The following is a 26004-nucleotide window of genomic DNA, read 5'->3' as shown; positions in this document are numbered from 1 at the left end:
TAGTTGTGTGAATTGACAACGTATGCTTTGTTGGCCCAAAATAATCAGATAGAAGCCTTTAAAAAGTGTTGCTGTAAAATGCAAAAGACAGTCGACTGGAAAATGAATAATTAATAAATCCAAACCAGAAAGAGCACAAAATCACATAAAATCATAGCTATTATGGACTATCATAACCTCAAAATTCAAGTTCATACTGCATTTTTTGAGTCAAATTGCTAGCATGCTGTTGAAAGATACTTTTTTTTAAAGAGAATTCCTAGTTTTTTTGTTGCCTCAATCTCCTCCAATGATGACACTTCACCACAGAGAACATGCATTTATTTTACCATAGGAGAGCACTGCGACTGAAGCAATATTATGCTGTACTCAGGTGGGAATCTTTACAACCCAAGACAAACAACAAGCTGACATTTAGACTTTGGTAGAAACTCATATTTTGCTTTCACAATACTGAATAATACTCTCACCTTCTGCACGCAGAAACCTAAGCTCAAAATTAAGTGATTCATCTAAAGCCAAGAAAATTTTGAAAGGAACTGAGTGGAGGACTCCAGTAATGTGCTTTAACAACTGAACAAACATAGCTGTCCAGTGCTGTAAGGGACTTATCTATCTATCTACATACCTATCAATGTATTTGTCAAGTTCAGGCATCATATTACATTATATTTCTTGGCTAATGTGATTTGTGCATCACTGAATGCTGTAACTAATGGAAGACAGTAGAGGCAATAAAAGAGTGGCCAACAATGTAAAGCTAACTTAGTTCACTATATACTGGGGAAAGATTCTCCCTACAATGAAAGACAGCACAAATTTGATTAAACAATTTTGAGATTCAAGTATAAAAATAATTTTATATGCATAGTATAGTTACAAGTAAAGCATGGCGAAATACCAGGACAAACTAATTATTTGTGTAATACAATAGGCTGCAGTGATTATGCCACAGATCTTTTCATTGCAGAGACATAAAGATATGACATAGGCTTAAAATGTTTCAGCAAGCAGAAAGATATTTTGGATCTAGAAAAAGAATGAACATTCACAGTATGCTGACTGTAGATACAAGTTTGAATTTCCTATAAGTATCTTCAGCTTTATACATCACAAAAAATTCCACACTGCTTTACTGTGAACATGTTCTAAGACATTAAGACAACCCAAACTACTAATATATTCTGACATAATATGATACCTTGTATGTCTATACATACACAAAGGCGAATTTGAAACTGGTAAGATATACTTTTAAATTTTTCACAGAGAATTATTTGTAGGAGTTTGAGAAGCAGATTATGTTGGACAAAATTTAAAACAAAAGGTAACATGATGACACCTGGTTACTCTGTCAATCTGCACTTTTTGGCTTTTTCACACTTTCTTTATTCCCATCGAAGTATTTAAATTTGATCATAAATAGCCAACCGACTTACGTGTTATTTTAATTTTTAAGAGATTGCCTCAGAAAAAAAAAGAAAAAAAACCCAACAACTGGTGTTCTTACCAGTTTCCAATGCACCTTTGAATGTGGAAGTCTACATTTCTAACAATATCTTCTTCTGATGTCTTGAAATTCCAACAGTCTATTTAAATCCCACTGAGAGATTTACCATATTAATGCATATTAAGACAAACAACTGTCTTAAGCTTATAAAAGATTAAAATCTCATTACTGTTGCACAGCCAAAGCTGAAAAGTAATATAACTATTACACTGTGTATACAGAAGGTGGCATAACAAAGGCTCTGAAGAATGCCACATGATTTGCAGCAAAAATTTCCAGCACGAAGCCAGTGCACAAAAGCACCCTGAGAGGGGGAATACTGCAGTGACCTAATCTTTAAACTTCCACTAAGTTAGTTCATCAGAACTTCAACTTCATCAACTTGTGCTCTCTATATTTCAACGGCATGTGTTCAATGATATGTCATATAAAGAGTGCTGTATGAAATATAGAACACTCCTGAATTTGTAAAATAAGTTCTAGAAAACTAAACTTTGAAATATAATATTACTACATTATTTTAAAAATACAGGTACAAATTCTATGGAGCTATACAGGATTCAAAGCTAGTTTCTTTACTAATCTAATTCCTGGCATTCGTTTCTGAAACATAGGGTTTCATACTTCTAAAGTTAAAAAGTCAAATATAATAAAAGGAGATGATGCTTGTAGCAAATCTGACTTACCAAGCAAACCATTTACGATAGAGCTCTGAAATATATGTGGCCTCTCTAGAAGAAATATCCTCAATACACTGCTATTTTAAAACTGTTCAGTTTAACTGAAGGAGAAGAGCACCCTCATAAATAATAGACAGAGAATGAAAAGTAGATAAATTGTTTTGTTTCAATTTTAAAATAGGATTAAAACCAACCAAACCACAAATATCAAACATAGTGCAAATTACAGCTTTTTAGAATTATCTCATGTTGTCAGAAAGGTGTAGCACTGTTGAAATTTGATAGCTAAAAGCCAGATGAAATGTTGGAATATGTACAGCTAACCTCAGTACAATAAAAAAATCACTTTTAATATAGAAAAGCCTACCTCAAAACAGCAATTAGAACAAACTCATGAAGAAGAGACTGCACTAAGATCTTAGTTGCTTGCCATGCTAGAAAGCACAGTGACAGTGTTTTGGAACAGCAGTAATAAAATTGATATCAGTGCATTTGTGTTAGTGTACACTATTATCTCAACAAGTATAAAAGACAAAAAGTAGACTAAAAAACAGAAAAGCTCACCACTTCTTCATGCCTGCATTTTCTCACATTAATTCCATTTATCTGTTATTAAAAAGATAAAGAGAAGACTTACTCTACATTTCAAAAGTATAGATTTCATTTCACTTTTCTAGAAGAATATGAACAAAAGAACTGGTGATTTTACTCACCTGTAGAATTGCATCTCCTATAAAGAGCAAACCTGAAAGTTCCGCTGAAAATAGAAAGCATATTTTTCATTCATTTTATATGAAACATCTTAGATTTCTAGATTTCTTATATATATATTCTTATTTAATTTATGTTGTTGCACAATCTTTTAAAAAATTAAACAGAAATCTGAAAAAAACCCTCAACACACAACTTCCAAATAAGTGCTATGGATTTTCTTTTTTTTTTTTTTCAATCCCCAAATACCAGTATATCAGTGCTACAATGAAAGTGTCCACTCAGCCCAGATGCAAGACTACGAAACATCTTCCATCCAACATCAATATCCTTCGGGGCATTATGGTGAAGTAGCGCATGCTCTTCTGAATTGAAAAAGATTGTAGAACTAGGTTCTATTTGGCTATGAGAGATTGTTTCTTACAAGCTCTGAGGAAAAAGCAACATGGAGACTCCAGAGCTAATTAGAAACGACAAATTTAACTTGCAAACTTTTACCAAAGATGCTTCAGATCTTCTGTCTTTGATAAGCTCAGTGGAATCTTTATGCTAGATAACACTTTATATGCTGAAGAGCTAAACCATCAGTACATTGTACAAAATCACCAGGAAATTGATTTTGGTTTTTAAAACAAAGTGATACCCTTTAAGCCACAGGCAATTTACAAAATCTAATTGCAGGTTTAAAATATTGTGTTGTATTATAGATGTATCCAATGCAAATATATTTTATGAATACACAAGAAATATAACAAAAATTATTTAGGTGTCTATAAAGAAGTAAATAACCCCTAATATGAGAACTAAGGAATGTTAACAGACTATATGGAATTAGTCATCTGTAATATTCCATAACATCACAGATGAAAATATCCAGAAAAGACTAGAAGTGTACTTGAAACAAAACCTTTTCTTATTTGCATGAGTTGTAAAACTTGATATTTGGCATAAATTATAATACTCAAGTATGCCTTTGAAGGACTAATCTTAGCTACGTGTAACAAATGATGCTTAAATTACTGGAGGAGAAATATTCTGATTTCTTTTTTCTTTTTTCTTAAATAAGGTATCTTCTTCAGACACTGTGCTTGCACATACTAACACTTTATATTCAGTCTAAGCACCTTATGCCCATCACTGGTTTTAAGAATTGCACTAAATATCACATTCTCATGTACAGTTACAAAGAAAGAGCTGAAGTCAATTGGGAGGAAGGCAGAACCAAGCCTGCAGAGCTTCACTGGGTCAAACAGCATTTTTTGTATCAAAGACCCCTAGCATAGACACATGGGATCACTTTCTACACAAGGAGACAGCTGGTTTCATCTACACCAGAGATGTGCCTTAGAACCAGATCCTTAAAAAATCAGCAGTATTTTTATTGAAAGCAGCTAGGTACTGAGATTAGAAATAATGCATCAGCTACTGCAGAAAAAAAAAAAAAACCCACAAAAAAGAAATTGAAACACTGTGCACTTTTGTGTGCTTAGTTAAACTTATTTAATATCTAGTGTAGGCAATATACACCACATCGTTATGTACGTCATGCTTACATGCATACTGAAAAGAATGGAGTCACAAGTACAACTTCTTAAGGTTAACTTCACTACCCGTCTTATGGGCTCATTCCATGCTACTCTATAGCCAGCTGTCAAACCTACATTTCAAGGCGAGCTTATCAGTTCTCAATAAGCTGATTACCTAGTACCTCTCTTTATTTGTGTGGGTGAATATGAGATTATTTTTATGCTGGCAGTATCCTAGAAGTATTGCATTACAGACAGAGGGAAAAGCTTCCAAGTTTATGTTTCTAACTTTACACAAATGTACATAAACATAAGCAAACATAACAGAGATATTAAATACACTGTACTACTATTGATTCACAACCTTCATCTCATCATTGTGCATATTATTAGCTGTTTAACCATTATTCATCTTCCTAGCACATATTATTTCATTCACTAAAAATAACTATAGTTAAGACTTTATGCAGTACCAGTTTTGCCATGAATGTGTTGCCGCAAAAGCTTAAACAGCATAGCATCAAACACTGAAATAACATAGGGGTATTATTAAGGTTCTGGCATTACCCACTCCTGTCTAAGTATCACACCACTAACCAGTATAAAAAAAACATGCATTCATTTCCTGTGTTACCATGTCTTAATGACCAAACATTTGATCTGCTACAGCTTCCTAGCAGTAACCATTTGGAAATAAAAAAAACATAAAATAATTAAAGTTTGTTACATTTGTTAAAAATTTTCATTTGCTAAATACCTTCCTACTTCTCCCCTTAAAAATAATGCTTTACAAGAACATTTTTTTTACAAATCATGTTGATGTCTGCGAAAAGTTCTGAGAAAGTGAGAAATCATAATAACATGGAGAGAAAAACTGTATATCAATAGGATTTACTTAACACTTCCTGAAGAATCTCGGGGCATAATGAACATTGTTTTAAGCAGTATGTCAAAACAGAGTACTACTCCGACACCTACCTCTTTGTTCTTTGGAAATCTTAGAAATGACCACTGGAATATTATGTTCTGCTCCACCCTGAAAATAGAATAAATGACAATCTCATCAGTTACTGGAAATACCTTTTTGCTTAAAATCATATTTTACTCTTTTCTCTAACTGCAGTTTTCAGAGAGACCACAAAAATAATTCTGACTCTGCATTTCCTCCATTTTACATGTTTTTTAAAATAAATAATTGATTAGGATTCATTCCTTATCGCCTCTAATCAAGGCATCCTCAGGTGCCATCACCACTTCAGGAAATGAATTGAATTATTTTCAAAACTGTGCAAGACTTGAAGGAAAAAGACACCGGTTTCTGTGAATTTGGGAGAGCTTAATGTACAAAACTGTGTCCTACAAAAGCAAAACGGCCATCACACTACAATGGCAACCACACCGCGACCACTTAGATTTCATGCTGGCAAGAAACAGGTAAACAAAAGCCTGAGAAAAGGAAGTTTGGACTTTTCGTCTCCAAAGCAGTCTTTATTTTTTTCCATCTCCATCACAAGCACAAAGAGTGAGCAAAGAAGTAGCAAGGCGCAGAAAAAGAAACATTAAGAAATGGAACAGTAGGTGTGGAAATAAATGGAGGGAAATAAAGGAAAGCTGGACAACAATTCAACAGTTCAATAGCAATTCAATGCTGTTGCTTCATTCAATTTATCCTGTTGGGACTGGAAACATTCATGGTGCTAAAGAATAAAGTATTAAAAAGAAACCTTAAATAAAAAGGAAACTCAAAGGAAGAGAAAGGCAAATATACAGAGACACAAATATTTTTTTCCTCTGTAGAAAGCATCAAAGTGTAAGCCTATGTGTAAAAGGTACAAATTCAGATCATCAGAAACGACAGTCTGCCACAATCTCATTTTACCTAGGAATCCTGATTAAGGGTTTGCTTACATTTCTCTTCAGCAGCAAAGTTCTTCTTTGGAAACAATGATTTTCTTAGGTCCAGGCACCCAGTGGTGAGGTATGGAAAAAACTGACATGGGTATTAAGATGGTCTAAGGAACATTACATTTGTCATCTTCATGAAATACCAATTGTTAGAAACTGAATGGACTCCTGCACTCAACAGCTACTTATGTCATGAAATAAAGATGAATTTCCTGTGAAACCACAGAGTTTTAAATAGGATTAAAGTTCCTTCATTTAGTGACTATCAAAGCAAATGGTCCTAAAAGCACTGAGTTATCTCAGTAAATAATATCACAATGGTTACATGTCTACAAAAAAAAAACTCTGTTGGCATTGCACAAGATGAGCTTTTACAAGCATGGAATGTACTTGTATGGCTGTAGCATGGACTGAGTATTCACTCCACAAAGACCACGAGGCTACCTTCACTTCAGTCAGGCTTAGCGATGAATTCATACTAAATAAATCGTAGCATTATAATTAATGAAATCTCTCTCAATGGTTTTCACCAGAGGAACAGCAACAGTAAAAGTTGGCTTCACTTTAGGTAGTCAGTTCAAGCTCACTAAATTTATAAGACTTAACCTACACCCTCCGTATTTTTCCTTAGTTACATGCACTTTTCATTCTTCCAAATTTTTCAAATAAACAGGAAAATAATTGTGTCACCCTTCCCAAGCCTCCAATGTTACACTGAGATTGTACTATCCAACATATTTGAAACTCAGCAAAGGAGTGCAGGCTTTAATGCTCAGCGTAGCCAAAATAGTTCCTTTTTTTCTCAGTAAAATGGCATCCCTCCCTCTTAGACTCAGCTCTCCAGTTAAGAAAAAAAGCATTATTATTACTAAGCAAGCCCATAATGTACACAACATGATTATTCCTCTCTCACTCACTGTATCTATCTAAATCCATTTACACTGCAGATCTGAAGAAGCATTCAGTAATGTCTACTGAAGAAAATTATCTCCTCCCACTGCACACCTGCCTGACCAGCATGAAGGGTTCTTTTTAAATTAGTCATATGAGGTTTTGCCTGCTATTCTAAGAAACAAAAATTCCAAATGGGAAAGAGACAATAGATGACCATCTATTTATACCCAGTCATTGTGAGCAATCTTCAGCAAGCTAAAAGAACAATATGCATTCTTGCAACATCTTATTGAATACTACTTCAGATTGATACTACACCCTTGCAACCTGCTTCCTCCAAACCTGATTCTCTGTAGTGTAGAATAAAAAGTGTATGCGTGTTCAAATTCTGGTATTACAGGCTCAGAAGTAACTCCAGGAACTTCTGGGAAGAGTGGCCACTTTTCCATTGTTTCAGATTTTCCCCTCCCTCTTAGGTGGACATGTCTTCCTAATACAAATTTTCTCTGTAATTTTTCCTTAAGCAGACAAGGATGAAACTGGAGTAAAGGCAGCAGTCCACCTGCAGAGGTAATCCTGCTAGAAGAGGCAGAGGAGGCTCTAATTACTGGCAGTTTTTGCAGCTCACTGGCCTGGATGTTGACCATTACAGATGGGAGGTCACACAAACCTCCTTTCAAAGTGTCACAGTTGTAAAGATATTTTCTTATCCCAGTTTTTATGTATGAGATTTTTTTCTCTAGTTTTAGACCTATTTAAAATAGGGCAACTGAAACTAGCAACAGTTATTGACAAATGCTGGCATGTGTTTGGCTCCAAGTATAATAAGAAAATTACTACTTTGTTTTTCTAAACAGAAAGAGTCTATAAAATCTGGACCAACTGTTGGACTTCAGCACCTTCAAAGTGAGTCCATATAGGTGACATTTTTATTTCATAAAAAAGGGCAACGCTTATTCCACTAACAAAAATGGGCCTCTTTGTTTTATCTTTAAGGTCTAGTGGCAAAATATGGCTCATGTCTATGAGGACAGAACCAAAAAACGATGACTTTATACACGTTCCCTATTGGAAGCTGTCCATATAAAGCTCTGAATTATGTTCACGCGCTGTCTTGGAGAATACTAGCTAGTATAAGCCAAAACTGTGCCAGGAATCATGTTAACAATTAAGCAATATGGACAATAACATGACAACTAACACTGGCACTGTTTAATGTTATAATAGAATAGTATAGCTATTATGCAAATGCCACTTTCAAAATGCATTCAACACCAACTTCTGCAAGTAAGCAAGCTTTTAAAGATGAAAACATAAATTTTTAAATTAAAAGCTATATGATTCATCTCTTCATTAAAGCTTTCTAGCCTTTTTTATTGTTTCAATTTGAAACACAGAGAAAAAGAGTTAATAAAAAAGTATCACAGAATGAATGAAGAGAAAGAAAATCATCAAATCATGTAAACAAGCATAAGTAGAATGGGTGCACACCCTTGCTTTAGAGATTTTTTGATTAAGTCAACTTTAAAGTCAAACTTCAAAAAGTCAAAAAAAATTAAAGTCAAAATTTTAGAGTAAAAAAATTTAAAGTCAAAATCTTTTAAAAGTCAGCTGGAAAAAAAAAAAAACAAAACAACCCGAGCTACACAAACCCATGCCTCTACACAAACCCATGAAGCTTGGGTAACAAGGAGGAAGAGCTGGAAGCTACCACGCAACTAGAAAGCTATGATCTAGTTGCCATTACAGAAACTTGATGGGACGAATCCCATGACTGAAGTGTGGCTGTTGATGGCTACAGGCTGTTCAGAACGGACAGACCAGGAAGGAGGGGTGGAGGCATTGCCCTCTATCTCAGGAAAGGGATAGAATATGAAGAGCTGTCATTGAAGAGTAGCCACAAGCAGGTTGAAAGCTTGTGATTCAAAATTAAAGACAGAAGAACCAACAGGAACCTTGTGATTGGTGGTATACTATAGGCCATCTGATCAAGGAGAGCCAACTGATGAAGCCTTCTTTCTCCAGCTACAGGAGGCTTCACGCTCACAAGTTCTCATCCTACTCGTGGACTTCAACCATCCTGACATATGCTAGTAAAGCAGCACAGCAAGCTGTAGACAATCCAGGTGAATCCTAGAGTACATTAAAATAATTTCTTAGTCCAGCTAATAGAGACCCCCACCTGAGGGGATGCAGTACTGGACCTGATGGTCACTAATACAAATGAACTCATCAGTGACATCAGGATTGGAGGCAGGCTAGGCTGCAGTGATCACACACTAGCAGAGTTCAAGGTCCTCAGGGATATGAGGTGAGTGAGGAGTATAGTCAGGACCTTAAATTTCAGGAAAGCAGAGTTCCAGCTCTCAAGGAATTATTCACTAGGACCCCCTCGGACATGGTCCTCAGGCATAAGGGAGTAGAACAGAAGAAGATTGTGGATGCCTGATCCCTGGAGGTGCTCAAGGCCAGGTTGGATGGGGCCTTGGGAGCCAGATCCAGTGGGAGGTGTCCCTGCCCATGGCAGGGGGTTTGGAACTACATGATCTTTCAGGTTCCTTCCAACCCAAGCCATTCTATGATTCTATGATTCTAAGTCAAACCAAGTCTAGGTAGATCTGCAATGCTACTCATCATTTAAGAAAAATATGAAAATAAAGGCAGGAAAATGGCACAGTACAGAGTCCCGGTAGCCAGGAGTCAGACTGTATCTGCAAACTTTATTTAATGAACTATCAATTTAATTGCTTATTTCTGCAAGAACACAACACTCCAATTATTGAGAAACATGATGTTCTTTCACAAGTCACTCATTCAGCAGTTTCTTGTGTTTCTCTTGAATTTCTCTGCATCTCAGACTTCTCAGAGATGTGATAAGTAACTGAAATATTACACTACAGTTAACAATTTCTACATCTAACTCAATGGATATTCCTTCACAAAGAGAGTTTTATTACTGAGATTTCTAAAGCGGCTTCAGCAATTGTAAAATAATTCATTCTGGAGAGTGTAAAACAGATCAGTTCTGCTTTGAAATCAATCACTTTTATCATTAACTTCAGCAACATGAAGTACAGAAAAAAACAACACTTCTGTTTTTCTTCTTTCAAATCTGCAAAAACTGGATTATAGGAGATTTTTTTAAAGGTATTAATTTTGGATCTTGTGTAAAAATCAAGCTCACAAACAGATTTTTTTAAGCTCTTAGCTGAGTCTCTGATTTTAATAAATGTAGTTCGAGCATCCAAGTTATAACACACAAGAAGAGATTTCCCTTCATAGACAAGACACCAAAAGATAACTAGACAGTTCCATTTCAGAATTAGTAACATTTTGACCTTCTTCTCCTCAGGAAAATAAACATATCCAAGTGTCCAGAATACTTAAGGTGGAATAAGACATTTTCAAAATTTACTGAACAGAATGTTTAAAGATGACTTGATCATATCAGCCTTGTGAAAACAAATGGGTAGTTTAAATCTGCAAAAAGAAAAGGCATGATAATAATCTAGAGCTCAATGCCAAAACTAGAAAAGTTCATATCAAAGCACAACTGAATATTTTAAACCAAGATTCAATTATCACTATACTGGTATAAATCACACCACAGATAAACTGCATCCTCTGATATACACTGTTGCCAGAAGTAAGTCCTCAGATAACCTCCATCTTTAAATAATCTGAGAGCTGCAAGACAACAGGAACTACTATAGTATATAGGGTTATGAGACATACAGTTACTGAAACAAGTGGAAAGGCCTAAGTCCCCTCACCCCTACAGGCTGACTTCTAGACCTCTACTTTTAGGCATTATTACAAAATAATTACTTCTACATTTAAAACTAGTACTAAATTTAAGTCCTTTATTAAAATTCAGGAATCTTCCAAAACAAGACAAAACAAAAGTAATATCACTCATCTGCAAAAGAAAACATCCCATGACTATAAAGAGAAAACTGGCACTATTCAGAGTGGAACTGACAAGGAATGCCTAAAAAGCCCATTTCTAAGTTATTTCTTAATAATAGTTTAAAATTAAAATAGCAGATTATATTAATTACCTATTTGGTTTAGATTGTGTTGGTTATCCAACTGCGTGTCAACCTTCCTCTTTGAGAATGTAGGAATACTTAGAACAGAAATAGCAAAATAGACCCCAAATTCATTGATTTTTTAAAATAAATATTTTTAAATGAATTGTATTGCCTGATAACCAGCAACATAATTTATTAGACTATAGAAATCTGCTAAACATTTTCATTATCTAATCTATACCATCTGGATAAGTTTGAGTTTCCTTCGTTGAAAGAGTATTTTGTATTTAAAAACATCTGTTGAAGGTACTTTATCACCTGATTTTTAGTTATTCCAAAACTTTACAATAGTTGTCTACCCACACCCAAATTTATGTAGCTTTACTTCTCTATAACTTGGATTAACTTTGATCAAAATATCTATGTAATAAAATAAATCTTGAAAACATATTTAAATAAAATAATTTAATTTAAAGCTTTTACTTGCAAATTCTATTGCAGTTCCTTTTAATGCACCTGATATAGTTTCATATTGTTATATTTCCCTATTGAAACAGGACCTTATGAAAAAGAAATTATTTTCTAGCCTGAACTCACAATCAGTTTTCGTATTTTTAAATACTTTTGCAACTTCCAATAATCTCTTTTTCAGAACAAATATCTTGCTCTAAAATTTTAAGATTATATGCTCTACTAATTTAAGAAAGACCATCTGTACATTCAGTATTTGTTTCTCAGTATTTTATTTTATACAATGCACCTGATACTTAAACAATGTGATCTTGAACTTCTCAGCAAATTTAATTCTAAAAGATAACCCATTGTAATGTACAACTAAAAAATCAGGTTTAGTGCCTTTTTTTTAAGATCTGCTTTCCAAACCTCAGAAGTCCTTACTTTAACCAGTTATTTCTTAGCACCAGCGAACTAAAATCTCATTCAGCCTTACACTTGGTTTTACACTGGAATGCATTACTTTATCATTATTCAGTGAACTGTAATCTATAAGGACACTACAGGAAAATAACTTGTGGCTGTTAGCTGAACCCATGAGAGTCTTTGACCACAAAATAGCAATTAGTTTTCCTTGAATAGGGGACTTCAGTGGGTCAATAAGATAGCACCAAGTATACCAAGACATGCTTTAAGAACTAGTATTTCTGTTCAGCAATATTCTTATCAATGACAACACAAAGGCACATTAATGCTTCTGCTGAGCCACTTCTTATAAGGTCAGTACTAGCTGATGTTCAGAGGAAAGTGTATACTTTATATGCATAATATAAGCCTCTTTGCATTCATGTGAAGTACACTTCACTTTTTCCATTGTTATTTGAAGCTGAGGACTGCTGTATTTAGAAGATAAAATTAATGTTGCGTTGTCTACACTGAGATTCAACACTAAGGTAAGGTTTTCAGAATCATGGCAATACAGATCTACAGAAAGGTTATGATCACAAAACTTATTAACTCTTCCTTCCTCTCATCCCCTCCCATCTCAAAAAGGTTCATCTAACCTTAGATATGTTCTTAAATCTTACTGGAGAGAAAAAATATGCTAACATGATAAATTGCTGCCATTACATGATCTACAGCAAAATAAACAATATGAGGAAGCAATAAGACTTTCTGTCCTACTAATGAATTCCAGTAAATTAATGTGGTATTCTTTGTAAGAGAACTGACGAACTTATAGCCTTTTCCATGTGCCTTTCACTGTATAGAATCATAGAATCACTAGATTGGAAAAGACCCACCGGATCATCGAGTTCAACCATTCCTATCAAACACTAAACCATGCCCCTCAACACCTCGTCCACCTGTGCCTTAAACACCTCCAGGAAAGATGAATCAACCACCTCCCTGGGCAGCCTATTCCAGTGCCCAATGACCCTTTCTGTGAAAATTTTTTTCCTAATATCCAGCCTAAACTTCCCCTGGTGGAGCTTGAGGCCATTCCCTCTTGTCCTGTCCCCTGTCACTTGGGAGAAGAGGCCATCACCCTCCTCTCCACAACCTCCTTTCAGGTAGTTATAGAGAGCAATGAGGTCTCCCCTCAGCCTCCTCTTCTCCAGGCTAAACAACCCCAGCTCTCTCAGCCGTTCCTCATAAGGCCTGTTCTACAGTCCCCTCACCAGCTTTGTTTCTCTTCTCTGGACTCGCTCCAGAGCCTCAACATCCTTCTTGTGGTGAGGGGCCCAGAACTGAATACAGGATTCGAGGAGCGGTCTCCCCAGTGCTGAGTACAGAGGGAGAATAAACTCCTTGGGCCTGCTGGTCACGCCGTTTCTGATACAAGCCAAGATGCCATTGGCCTTCTTGGCCACCTGGCCACACTGCTGGCTCATGTTCAGTCAGCTGTCAACCGACACCCCCAGGTCCTTCTCCTTCAGGCAGCTGTAAATTGGGATAAATTAATAACTACTTAAATCAGAGCGCTGTTGAACAGAAGTTCAGTCTGTGCAGTTGCAAATACCATTCAACTCTCATATCAAATCTTATTACAGAGTTGCTAAGCTTGATGATGGATCTTTCCACTGTGTTCCTTTCCACAGGCCCCTGTAGTAGTTGGTTGCCTACTGTGAACAGTATCTAATATCCCAGAACATTCTTGTTTTATTGCTTCTAGCCCTCTAAGATATTGTTTTTTCCTCATTAAAAGTAACATTAATTATTTACAAAGATATTTTTTGTGTAGCATGGAATAACAGATCAAAAAAATCATCTTACCTTTATACTTAATCCAAATCCTCCTACAGTCTGTCTTCTAATTGTTACTGTTCTTTCCTGAGGTAAAAAAAAATCCGGTTCTGTTAGATTTAATGTTTTGTGCCATATTATCTGTATTCATACTTCAAAGAGTTGTTTCTGTACTACCATCCTACACTGATTTTTCCTACTGTAATGAATTTGATAGTTACTGAACATGAAAATCCCAATAAACCTCTGCTGCAAAGGAAAATGAGAAAGTTTGTAACTAAAACAGAGGTGGTGTCTCAGACAAAAATTCATTTGTTCAATTCATATGTTACTGGGTCTCAGTACACTACCAAGCGCTGCAATGCAATAAGAACGAAGTTGTAGAATTTAACAGGGCACAACATATGTATTTTAGAGGTACTAACTTGAGCACTACATTCTGAAATACATAAACTGCACCCCCACAGCACATTTTCCAATTTAGTTTCACCCAAAAGGAATACAGCTTGTGTACGCCAAAACCGATTAGTGATGTGAACCCAAGCATTGTAAGTGCACATGATCCAGAAATTCATTTCAAAGCACACTCCTGATCCAAATTAAAAAAACTAATACAAATACAGCCACTATTGACCTCAGAGCAACGGTTTAAAAATTGCAATCAATCATTAAAAGGGTGTTATTACAGATGGAATTATTTAAAGCAGCCTATTTTTTTTCCTTCTATTGCTCATCCTAAAAATTCTTCTGTAAAAACTAGGCTAGCATCTGTCTTAGACATGAACATTTACAAAAAAAAGATTTTTTTTTCCTAGTCTGTCTTGTTGACTTTATTCGCAGAGATCATTTAGTATTAGTCAATTTGGTTGGCAGTAAAAAAACTTAGTAGCAGATATGACATGTGTCCAGACAAAAACATATAGAATATATAGATTTTTTTCTTGTCCTCCACATGTGGTCTAGATTTCATACTGGTTTCATTACATATACTGCATAGCATAAGTTTGAGTGTCTACTTTATTTATACATGTTTGTATAATAAAGCATAATTAGTACAGTTTGTAAGTATCAGTCAGATTTGAGTAAGTCCTTCATCATAAACATAATATTGCCAGACAGGATGAAATCTCTACAGAGCTATTTTTCCCTCCTTATTCCATATAGAGAAAGGAAAAGAAAGGGCATAGGGCTACCACGTAAGAGTTTTGGAAAATCAATATTACCGAATTTGGGGGAAAAAATAACTGCTTTCTTTCCTTTACACATTTCTGACAAATATAAATTGTGTAACTGCAGAAAAAACAAGTACAAATTAGTCCAATATTTTAAATAGCAAGACAAAATGGATTGCCTAAAATGAGAATCACACCTTCTAGGAAGGAACTGTCATAATGAAGTTCCTACAAACTGGGTTCAGTCCACAAAGTTATTTTACTTCAGGTCACAAACTGCAACTAGAAAACTTTTGTTTGCCAGGAATCTTCATCTGCAGGTAATCCTGCTGATAATATAGTCAGGATAAACTAATATAGGCCAGAGTTTGACGTGTGGTCTAAGCTGAGTTTACACATACATGCATGAAACACTCAGCTGTGGCTCCTCTGGTAGCTGTATTTTTCCTATTAACTCCACCTTTTTTCTAGCTCAAGTTTCTGTTGAATACGTAATTAATAAAAGAAGGTTGACATGTACACTCTAATCAATGCACTCTAGTATTTTTGCTATACATGCTCAAATCAAACCTAAAACACTTGTGTTACTTAAGAAAAGGTTAAAAAATAGCAACCTTTTAATAAACCGGTTTGATATTCTATTAACCATGAACGGAATAAAGAATATCACACTACAATTAAATTTCAAATTAAGTAGCATGCTCAGGTAAAAATATAAATCTTCATTAAAATTTGTGTAATAGTTCATAATATGTCAGTAATGACTGTAAAGTTTAAATAGTAGCATATGAATATATTCTAAGTTAGATCTATCCTTTTAAAAAGCCTAATAGAAAGCTATCCTGTAGCATATTTCTATCCTTGTTGTTGTCTTCCTTTACACAAGTACCCATATAAAAACGTGAATAAAATAATCTTTCCGGTTTTCATTCAAGCTACGACAGAGTCAAGGTAGCCCTGAAAATACCTGATTTGGGGTCTTTTGTGCGTTTACTAGTGCTGTCCGACAGGAAACTAGAAACATTTTGCACTGTGTCCTGCATCAGTTTTTCAGAGAAAGAAATGTGTGCTTCAGAAATAATTTCCCAGCATAACAGATTACAAACTAGATAAAATTGTGTAAAAGTAAGCAAAGGGAACAGAAAATTTCAAGCAACTGTAATGTCCCTGCCCACCATAATTTACCAGAGTGTTTTGTCTGGTAATTTCTCTAGATTCTTTTCTGTCTCCACTGAGATTAGAATAGTAAATATTTCAGGTCTGGACTGTTACTGAAATGATTTGAACTTTAAAAACACAGTGCAAAGAAGATCCACTCTAGCAATGTGTTACACATCAAGCCACCAAGGTAAAGGGCTCCAGAGGGGAAGTTTGTGTTGAAGGACTCCTTCCTAAAGCGGCAATACAACAGTGGCAAAAATGTGGAGAGAGATAGGTACCCCAGCACCACCCCTGAGCAGGAAAGGGCAAGCTCCTGATGGAGTGGTGGCGGCTCTGACTCAGGACAGGAGCAATGGATGCCAATTCCTCTCACATACAAGTGCAGCCCCTAGGGAGCATGACCAACCAGGAGCACAATGAACAGGGAGGAAAAACAGGGTTTGGCACATCAGAAGGGTGTCAGAAGCATCACACATTTCATATAGCAGAATTCTGGGTTAGGATCAGACACCAGCTCTTATCAGCTCCTCTCACTTTTACCCAGAAGTTTAGAAGATAAATAATAGGACTCATCTAACTGAAGCTAATCCATCTAAAATCAAGCCATCAGTCAGGGCAAGTTTTCTTCTGCAATCAGTAAGGAAAAATAAATACATTCAATACAGGTGAGTCAAAGTAGGTGCCCAAGTTAGACGATAATAATCTTTATCTATGCCTTCCATTGAGAATAGAGACAGGATATTAAATTTAAATTTGGAAAGAAGAATACTCACTTTACAGCTACAAAGTAACTTGAATAAGTATTTTGATGGCAGATAAAAGCTTTGAAATGTTTTGCTAGAAAACTTCTTTATCTAAGTAAGTTTCCTTCTGTTGATTGCATGACTTGCATGTAACTTTTTATATATGACAGTCAAAAAAATCAAACAAAGATTCATTTTCAGTGCCATCTTCTGCCAAGGGGAACTGAATAAATTTTGTCTGCAAAGCACTATATTTTTATGTAAAATACAATCATAATATAATGATTAATACAATAAAGAAGTTTGACTAGCAAATTGAAGCAAATTATTTTGTTCTGCTGCCTTGAATTAACATTTCAAATGAACAATAACAATAATAAAATGCTTTTCACTGTCTAATAGCTTTACGTTCTTAAAATGCAATACAAATAGTCATGAATAAAATATGGTGACAACTCTGGTAGGAAACACATTTTGTACCAGTATCCTGACTGACCATTTATGCTGTTCCAGGATAAAGATAGTGCGGCTCCATTGATTCCCATTATCTGCTTAAAACAAAATCTAAATAAAAGTCTGTGTCAGGTATAGATTTGCCTACTAAAACTTTACTTAGTTTTGCTTTCCCCTCTTCTAGCATATGGCAGTATTCTATGACTGAATTTCCCATGGGTTTGTAAATTCCAAAAGCAACTTCATCTCCAAGCTTACAAAATAAAACTTGATTCTAATGAAAAACTACTAAGTTCAATATAAAGACTACACAAAATGTCATGTGAGCTTGCAATTCCATTATCACATTTGTCATCTGTGTTACACCAAACAAATGGAAAGCTAGAGCTCCTAGGATCTTCAAATACAAGATTCAGAGCAGTGTTTTATAAGCTGCTTCCTGGAACAGAACAAAAGTGGTTATCATTTTATTGAAAAACTCAAAGCTTCTGCCAAGCTGTCAACTTTTTCCATGCCTTTAATTCAGAAAATTCTTCATCCACACATATGTTCATTGACTGGAAAGGAGAGCTAAGAGTTCTGCCAAAAAATTTCTTCCTCAGAGCTATGCAGTGAAACAGAAGCAATGTTTTTTAGGCTTTCATTAAAGAGGTATTAAAATTTCTCTTTAAAATCCATATGATCTTCTTGAGATCAGAGATGTCATCTTAAATGAGATTAGAAGTGAAGAATGACCTTGTGAGCACACTGCAACAATAGTCAGGAAAGAAAAAATAGAGAGTTCTATGTAATTATTAGCTATTTACATTTAGTCACAGTAAAGATTCAAGTATTTTCATACTGACTGGTATCTGATCTAAAATAAAGTTTATAATTGCTTAAGTGACTCTTAACAATAATGATTAATTAGTAATACTTACAAATTATTTATTCTGCACAATATAAAATAGTAATTGAATATAATCAAATGATCTGTCTCTATTAAAGTAGTCAAGTAACAGCTGAACAGAAAGAGGAAGAAACTTCAAAACTCTTCATAAAACTGAGCTATCAACATGTGAAAATTCAGTATTCCATTACTCAACTTTTTAACTAGGGTGTAAATATTACATTTGCAGTTTGGGACACTGATGTGTCTGGTTATTCATCTTACAAGAGTAGAAGCATGAAGAATTAATTCGTCTAAGTCTAGACAGAAGATAAGACCTCTCTTTTCACAATGGCTAGAATAGACAGTAAGGAAGAACACAGAATAAAGCTAATGGCTGCAGGACAAAACAGTAGGTGGGAAATGAGGAATAGACATGAAGAGGAATCTACAACAGCACAAATGGAAAAATATAGGAAAAAAAAGGAAAATGTTGGAATATAATTTTTAAAATGTAATACTGAAATAAAAAGATATAATCAATACATTGGCAGCGACTTCATAGGTCAACCTGTTAACATTTGATGCCATAGCATCTTCAAGACCATGCTCTCTGTAGTTTATCAGCTATTAGTAATGCCTCTGCATTTTGAAATAAGAAAATGCAATGAGGTTTTTTTTTAAATTGAATTATTTCATTCATTTTCAAGACAGAAGATTTTATATCCTCTTTTGGGTAATGCTTCTCTCTCTTTGGATTTCTTCAGATTAATCAACACGAGCAACCAAAACTTACGCTCATTCTGAATGTAAAGGACACTTCATAGAGGTCAGTCACATTTCTGATTTGAATTAATAGTGTTAACAAGGTTTGCCAGCAGTCTGGTTCATCTGCTAACAATTTCTATCATGTGACATTATCTCCTTATTTCAGTTCCTCATGCCACTGGAGAAGGTTGGCAATTAAGGAATGGAGGCAGAATGACTTGTCAATTGGAAATTCCTGCTTCTCTGCAGCTGTGCTGGAGGCTGAGGATGGTAAATCCAACTGTGTTGTTGGATACTGACTGGAAAGAGCAAGAGAACTCAACCTTCTGCTTGCTCTCACTTCAAAATGTTGCCAGCCCTACAGCATATGTCTAAAAGCAGAAACATTCACTTAAAAATCTGCTTATAAAGTTCTACTCCTAGGATTGATTTCTTAGCATTTCTTAGTACTGCATTAATATAGAAGTAACAGAGAAAAAAAAAAACCACAAAACCAAGTCACTATGAATCTGAATTCTCACTAGGCATAATAACAAACGCTCTCCAGCTTCATGATAACTACAATTTCCAGCTACTGCTTCACATCATATACTGCCATTGATCAATGAACTTTGGATTCTCCAAATGTCTTCTGGTTTGCAATATTTGTCTTCTTTTGTAAGAGAACGAGATAAAGCTCATTCTACTCTTCTAAATTCAGCTTTATAAATGGCAGTCTTGTGTTTGAAATTTAGTAGATTGTTATGCTTTCTACTTTTAAGTAGCTTCAGAAAAATAAGCTGGCTTGGGTTGTCCCTAAGTAATCATATTTACATCTGCCAGTTCTAGGTTGTCATTTAAAAAAGCTGTCTAGATTGGCAGAAAAAAAAAAAAGTTACAGCCATCTAATAGATATTTGACAGCATCAGTGAAAAAATAGATTCACTCCATTGAATAGCTGACAGATACCAACATGACAAGAAAAAGTTCGCCATTCTTACTGGTAGCTTTGTGACAGTTACAAGAACGGAAACTGCTTGAAAGTTGATCTATCTGTTCACATATTTGCAGTTCTCTTCAGGTCAGGGAGTTTCACTTTGGCACCACTCATACTATTCCATCACACAACAGAATCAAAATAGTAAATAAATAACAAAATAAATACAATACAGAAAAAACATCAAAATCTTATGTTCATGATTTTAAACTTTTCATTTTTTCTTCACTCATTTTTTATACTCATTAACATTACTAATCTTTAATTGAACTTGTTTTATCTATACAAAAAATATGAAAAATTTTAAACTCTCAAAAAAGAATGATCCAATGTATTAGATTTAAAATTCACTCTCAGGAAGTCTCCAATACCCTAAAATGTGCAAGCAACGGAAATGTAATAAGTTAATCTGACTGCTCAGGCAAGTCACAGTGAAGTGATAGGTTCTGAATTTATACTTATACTTAAAAGCTACTAAGACCTTCATAATTTAAATTCAAAACATCACAAACACCAGAGTTTATAAGTTGAAAAACTATCTCTAGAGCAACTTTTTTTTTTTTTCAGTACCATGTGGGCTTTGTATAGAAATATAAATCTTTCAACACGGTTGATTTCACAATAGGCAATAGCAAAAGGACAACTTTAGAAGTGATATATTCTTCTCTTACCAAGAAAAAGACTGATTGTGCAATTAATAATGCCAGAAATCAGTTCTGGCTACAGTTCAACAATTTCAGTCAGTGTTGCTTTCTGACCTTTGAAAGATGTTTATTAATGAAGGTTTTTCATCTATCAAAAAAACCAATTACAGTCCATAGATTACATTCAGATACATTTGTATCAACCTCAGTTATATGTGCGTTTACTTTTTATTAGCATTGAAATTATGAATGATCTTCACATCAATCTCCCCAAAAAATTAAAAAGTTTTAAAAAAGTTACAGTAAATTATTAATGTTTAATTAAATAATGCATTTACACAGTAGCGTAGAATTACATTCTTCAAAAGCAATGAGAATCACCTGTCTCTTATCACCAGGTGAGTTAGCAGTATTTTGAAAAATCTATGGCTCTTTAACAAAACATTTAAGAAAAATGTGTAAAGATGCAAACAGTTCTGGCAGCTGATCTTAGCAAATTGCCAGCTGCTCAGTTTATTTCAGTTTATTTTAGAAAAACAGTATCTGATTCAAATCATCCATCTTTTCAGATGGTGCACTGTCATATCCTTGATTTACAGATCTTATATGAACATGGACTTAATTAGAAAAAAATTCTGAGTATAATTAGCAAACAAATAAACGTATTAAAGAAAATAAAACCCACCACCATGGCTTCCTAGACACATAAAATTATTGTCTTGATAAAACACAATAACCCTTTTACTTGAATTTCAGATGTTGATGAAAGGTGTTAGAAATCGTGAGAATTAACTAAAGTAAAAATTTTGATTCTGGAATTGCAGTTGATTCTGGAAACTTTTCCTAGGAATAAACTGACTGAAGAGTCATGTTTCAGGTCAGACACATCATATTTTAGGCTATCCCCTCTCCAATCATAACTTTCAACGAGGTAAGTATTAAGCTATCCTTGTTAGTTCAGCCTATTGACCTATACATCTAGAAAGACTAGAAGTTGCCTTATTGTACGTTGTCCTCTGGAACACCATATAACAAACTTTTGTGAGTATAATTTCAGGTAATTCAATAAATATGTTTAAAAGGCAATATAAAATAAAAATCTCTAGTTCTACCATCAATACTTACAAAGTTCCTATATGGTTTAATTCAGTTGTTTTCAAGGTGTTTCTTTTTCAGATGAAAAGGGTAAAAATCCTATATTTCTCTACCACAGGTAAGTGTCATAGAGATTTATGACAATTATAATTATACAAAAACTGTCTGTTGGCACTACCATGATTATGGAAAAACATTCTGTGAGGGTTCAGTACTTTAGGGGAGCAAATGTGTACCTGACTTAACAGTCACCAGTCTTATCATCCAGTTTTCCCACAGAGAGACTCATGGCTATCTTCAGAACACAAAGTACTCCAAGTCAGGCATGCGCTTCCCATACTATAAAGCCTCTATACAGGCAAGAAATTAATTTGGATCAATAAAGATACTGCCTTCTAGGCTTTGAACAAAATTTTCTATCTCAATTCTGATCATTCACACTGAAGTTGAAATCTATATCAGCTATCCACTAGCAACATAGTACAGAATCCATGAAGTTTCTGTATCTTGGGAAGCATTTTTTCTTGTTCCACATATAAGGAATCGCTATAATAATTATTGATGCAACTGATGCTCAAATTTAGATCTAATCTGTGATTGCTGGAATGATCTTTGATGCTTTATGGGACTGCTACAGGTACAGTTGCTGCAGGACCCTAATGAATGCCATCATTTTGTTCAGCCTTCTACAGAAACAGATGCCAGGTTTTTTTGGAATTTTTTACTATTTAACATTGTTTATGTTGCCTTAAATCTTTTTTGTATTTTAATTTCTTATTTCAGACTGTATACAATGAAAGAAGAAATCAGATTGCTTTGCACCTCTTTATTTTCAGGAAACTAGAACTACAATTACCAAAAAGGGAAGTGTTCTAAATTAAGAACTAGGTCCTTAGACCATCAAGCAGCACCTCATTCTTAAGAAGGCATTGATTCCATTTAGATTATTCCACAGGATGCAGATTGGGACACCGCTGGAACGTTAAGTGCGTTTTAAAAGTCTATCCTACACAGAGGAGCATGCAAATTGATTCAGACCCAACAAACAGAAAAGATACTGTTCTGAACTAAAAACATAGTAAAGCTCCTTACAGTGCAGAAGCAGTTAAGTAAAACCTTATAATAAAGTTATTTGAAGATTTGTTTTATTAAAACAGATTTAAAAGAACTTTTACTGTAGCTACTTTTCTACAAAATTTAATCTTATTGTTCCTCAATTACAAGTTTTATTTTTATTCTCCAGTTTGTTTTACGAGTCATTCAATGTTAGTTGCTAATGAAAACACTTGCTCTTCCTCTGAAGGATGAATGTAAAAGAAAAATAGATGAGGTCTGTCATTTAGAATGACAGAAAGAACAGACCAAAATCAACCAGGCAAAGTAAAAGACAGAAAAACAAACTAACAAAAAAAGAAAACTAAAAAATCAGGAATAAAAATGAGGAAAAACCACAAAGAAAAGGAACCCCATAGGGCTTGCCTGATTGTGCTATACAATCAAAGCACATGATTCCAGATGATTTAAATGACCTGTGACAAAAGGACAGTTAACTGTCTGTGAAATGCCAGTCATCCTTAGTTGGAACGAACCTACTGATCCAAGACCTAGTCTTAATCCCAGAGGAAATCAGGGCAAAGCACTCAAAAGTCACAAGCCTAACAACGACACTTCCAAGAGACAAGAAAGTCCTCCTCACCACACTAATATCAATCAGTTAATCAGTTATGAATTCAATATGCAAATAAGTCAGGGAGAGTGCAATTGGTGATGCAAATCATCCACTGTTTTCTACAGTGCCATTGCAAAACTAAAGAGGGCAAAACTGTAAGGAAAAGCCTTGCTGTGAAATGGAAAAAAACCAACCAAACAAACATGCATTTCATGAACACTTAAAGGTTCAGAAGAAGTAATAGATATTACGGCACAATAATTAAAGTCATATTTTTGAGTAATAAAATCTTTTAATAAATAATGCCAGAATGGAGTTGGAGTAATGGTGTCACAGTGTGTGTTCCTAATTGAAGAAGTACAGCTTGGGCTTGAACTCAAATATTCTTCCTGTCTGGGGTGCTAGATGTCCTGTATATTCTGATTTGTAAAAGAAGCATCTATACTCCAAATAAAGCACACAGACCTGTATTAGTAAAACGTATTTATCTGGCATTCCATTGTCAACAAATCTGTCAGGCAAATAAACCCGGCCTGCATGAAGACAGTGTAGGCAGTGTTGCTTTTGTTTCAGAGAACAACTCGGAACCATCCACCTTGGGATGTTCCTGACATTGAGATGGATTCTCTGTTACAGTTTCTATTAATCTTCCATACTGCTAGCAGTGCTAACATTCTACCTATTTTTTCTGGGTTCTGCTTTGTATCTCTTTATTCTACTTGTATATAAAAACGTGGCAACAGTGGCAATTAACTAATACAGCAGACAGACATAACAGCAGAGACATCACATTCACATAAATAGATTATATCTCCCATAAACACTACCATATGTCCCAAGATTTAACAAGAAAATCTCTGATAATTTTATTTATTAAAGGGAAAGGAGAATGTTTATGACAGTTTCACATAAATATTAAAAATATGTCTACAAAATATAATTGCAGAATCTATAAAAATGTCTATAGAAATTCATAGTAAATAGTTTCTATTATTTTAGTTATCTTCTAGAACAAAATAAAAAATTAGCATTACAATATTTCCAAACCCACAATATTATTCTATATAACATTTTACAGAACTTCCAAATAATTGTCTTCTAATCTCTGTTTCTTATTCACAAAATTCCATATGATGCTTAAATCAGAAATCGACACATCATGCAAAAAACAATAATACATAAATAGCACTATTACACTATTCCAGCTTAAGTCCATCTTTATAAGCATGATGTGCTGGTAAAAGTAGTAACCTTTGCAGCATGGACTGGCAGCATGTATGAAGTCTGGTGTTGTTCTACCATACGAAGCAAACAATGCAACAGAAGATAGCAGATAACTCCTCTACCAGCAAAGCCCTGCCAGTAAGTTATCCATCAATTGCCTTACTCCACAGATGACATTCAGATATGCAAGTATAATACATTGATGTATCCATATTCACTGTGTTATTCTTATCCCATCTAGTGGGTGCAGTATTCCAGGGTGAGCGTAGAGAAACAAAAATATAGTCATGCATATAACTGATTCCTTCTCTTATTTCTGCTTCTTACATGAATATTGCTAAGATTTACTTACAAAACAAGATACAATAAAGTATACTTAAAGTTAAGAATATAAAACGAAATATCAAGCTGTAGAAGCATGCATATGTGTGCAAGCACACACAGAGACACATACAGAGTATTTTTGCTTTACATGAAGTACATTTGAAAGAAAAAAAAACCAACTACTTACACCAGAATAGAAAGGCTCACCAGACACACAGATCACATCCTGCTCCTGGATCATCAAAATATCTTTGGCTAAGTGCAGTCGTACTTTGAAAGGCTCCTGATTACCATCCTGCAGCAAACAAATCCCTGTCTTTGTCTTCAAAGGAAGAAATAAAGAAAAAAGTTTTCTCAGTTAGCACATCACATTTCTAGAAGGAGTATTTTGAAACAGAGTAGCTGAGAGATAGATATAGTAACCACAAATACATCAACAAACGTACTACCAATGAACACTGTGTTTGCTTAGTGGGCTCAAACTAAAAGAGAATTACAGTTACAGCAGAAATTAATGCAGGTAAATTTTGCAATTACAGGGCACTAATCTGCCCACGATGAATTGGTGAAATTCCATTCAAATTGTTTCACAGTAGCTCTGCTCTTAGTTTCCATCTTTGTATTAAATGATAACATCTCATTTGGACATAAAAAAAAAAGCTGATATTCCATATATTCCACCAATTTTGATACAGTAATACATACCATAATCCATCAAACTACTCAGGTGTAATCACTGACAGCCCACATGAATCTGTTATGGGCTTAGCCTGATCTGTGACCACAACACTAAGTTATGCTTTTACACTGCTTTTCAAGTGAGGATACTGAAGTTAAGAATAAGAGAAAAGAGATCAAAGAACACAACCCCCTCTAGCAGCTTACTTCTTGCTTCGCTTCTGTATTTTACATTTATGTTTACAGATTAGGAACTCTCTAGGATTCTT

At 34.7% G+C, this 26004-nt stretch overlaps 1 protein-coding gene across 3 annotated transcripts in view; it reads right to left on the bottom strand.

Annotated features, from left to right (window-relative positions):
- The window catches only part of SNTG1 (syntrophin gamma 1), a 160313-nt gene that overhangs the window by 127523 nt on the left and 6786 nt on the right, over positions 1-26004 (bottom strand). Inside the window, exons 2-6 of one of the 3 annotated variants that reach the window (XM_069854082.1) lie at positions 25245-25379; positions 13991-14047; positions 5406-5463; positions 2904-2947; positions 2755-2796 (exon numbers count right to left, since the gene is read on the bottom strand). In XM_069854082.1, coding sequence (XP_069710183.1) covers positions 2755-2796; positions 2904-2947; positions 5406-5463; positions 13991-14047; positions 25245-25379 — 336 coding nt within the window. Of the gene's footprint in view, positions 1-2754; positions 2829-2903; positions 2948-5405; positions 5464-13990; positions 14048-25244; positions 25380-26004 lie in introns of those variants that run through there. The other 2 variants (XM_069854083.1, XM_069854084.1) reach the window with 2 other exon arrangements.

Source organism: Phaenicophaeus curvirostris, chromosome 3, assembly GCF_032191515.1.
Source record: "Phaenicophaeus curvirostris isolate KB17595 chromosome 3, BPBGC_Pcur_1.0, whole genome shotgun sequence".
Lineage (NCBI taxonomy): Eukaryota > Metazoa > Chordata > Aves > Cuculiformes > Cuculidae > Phaenicophaeus > Phaenicophaeus curvirostris.
This window is presented reverse-complemented; position numbering and strand designations above follow the sequence as displayed.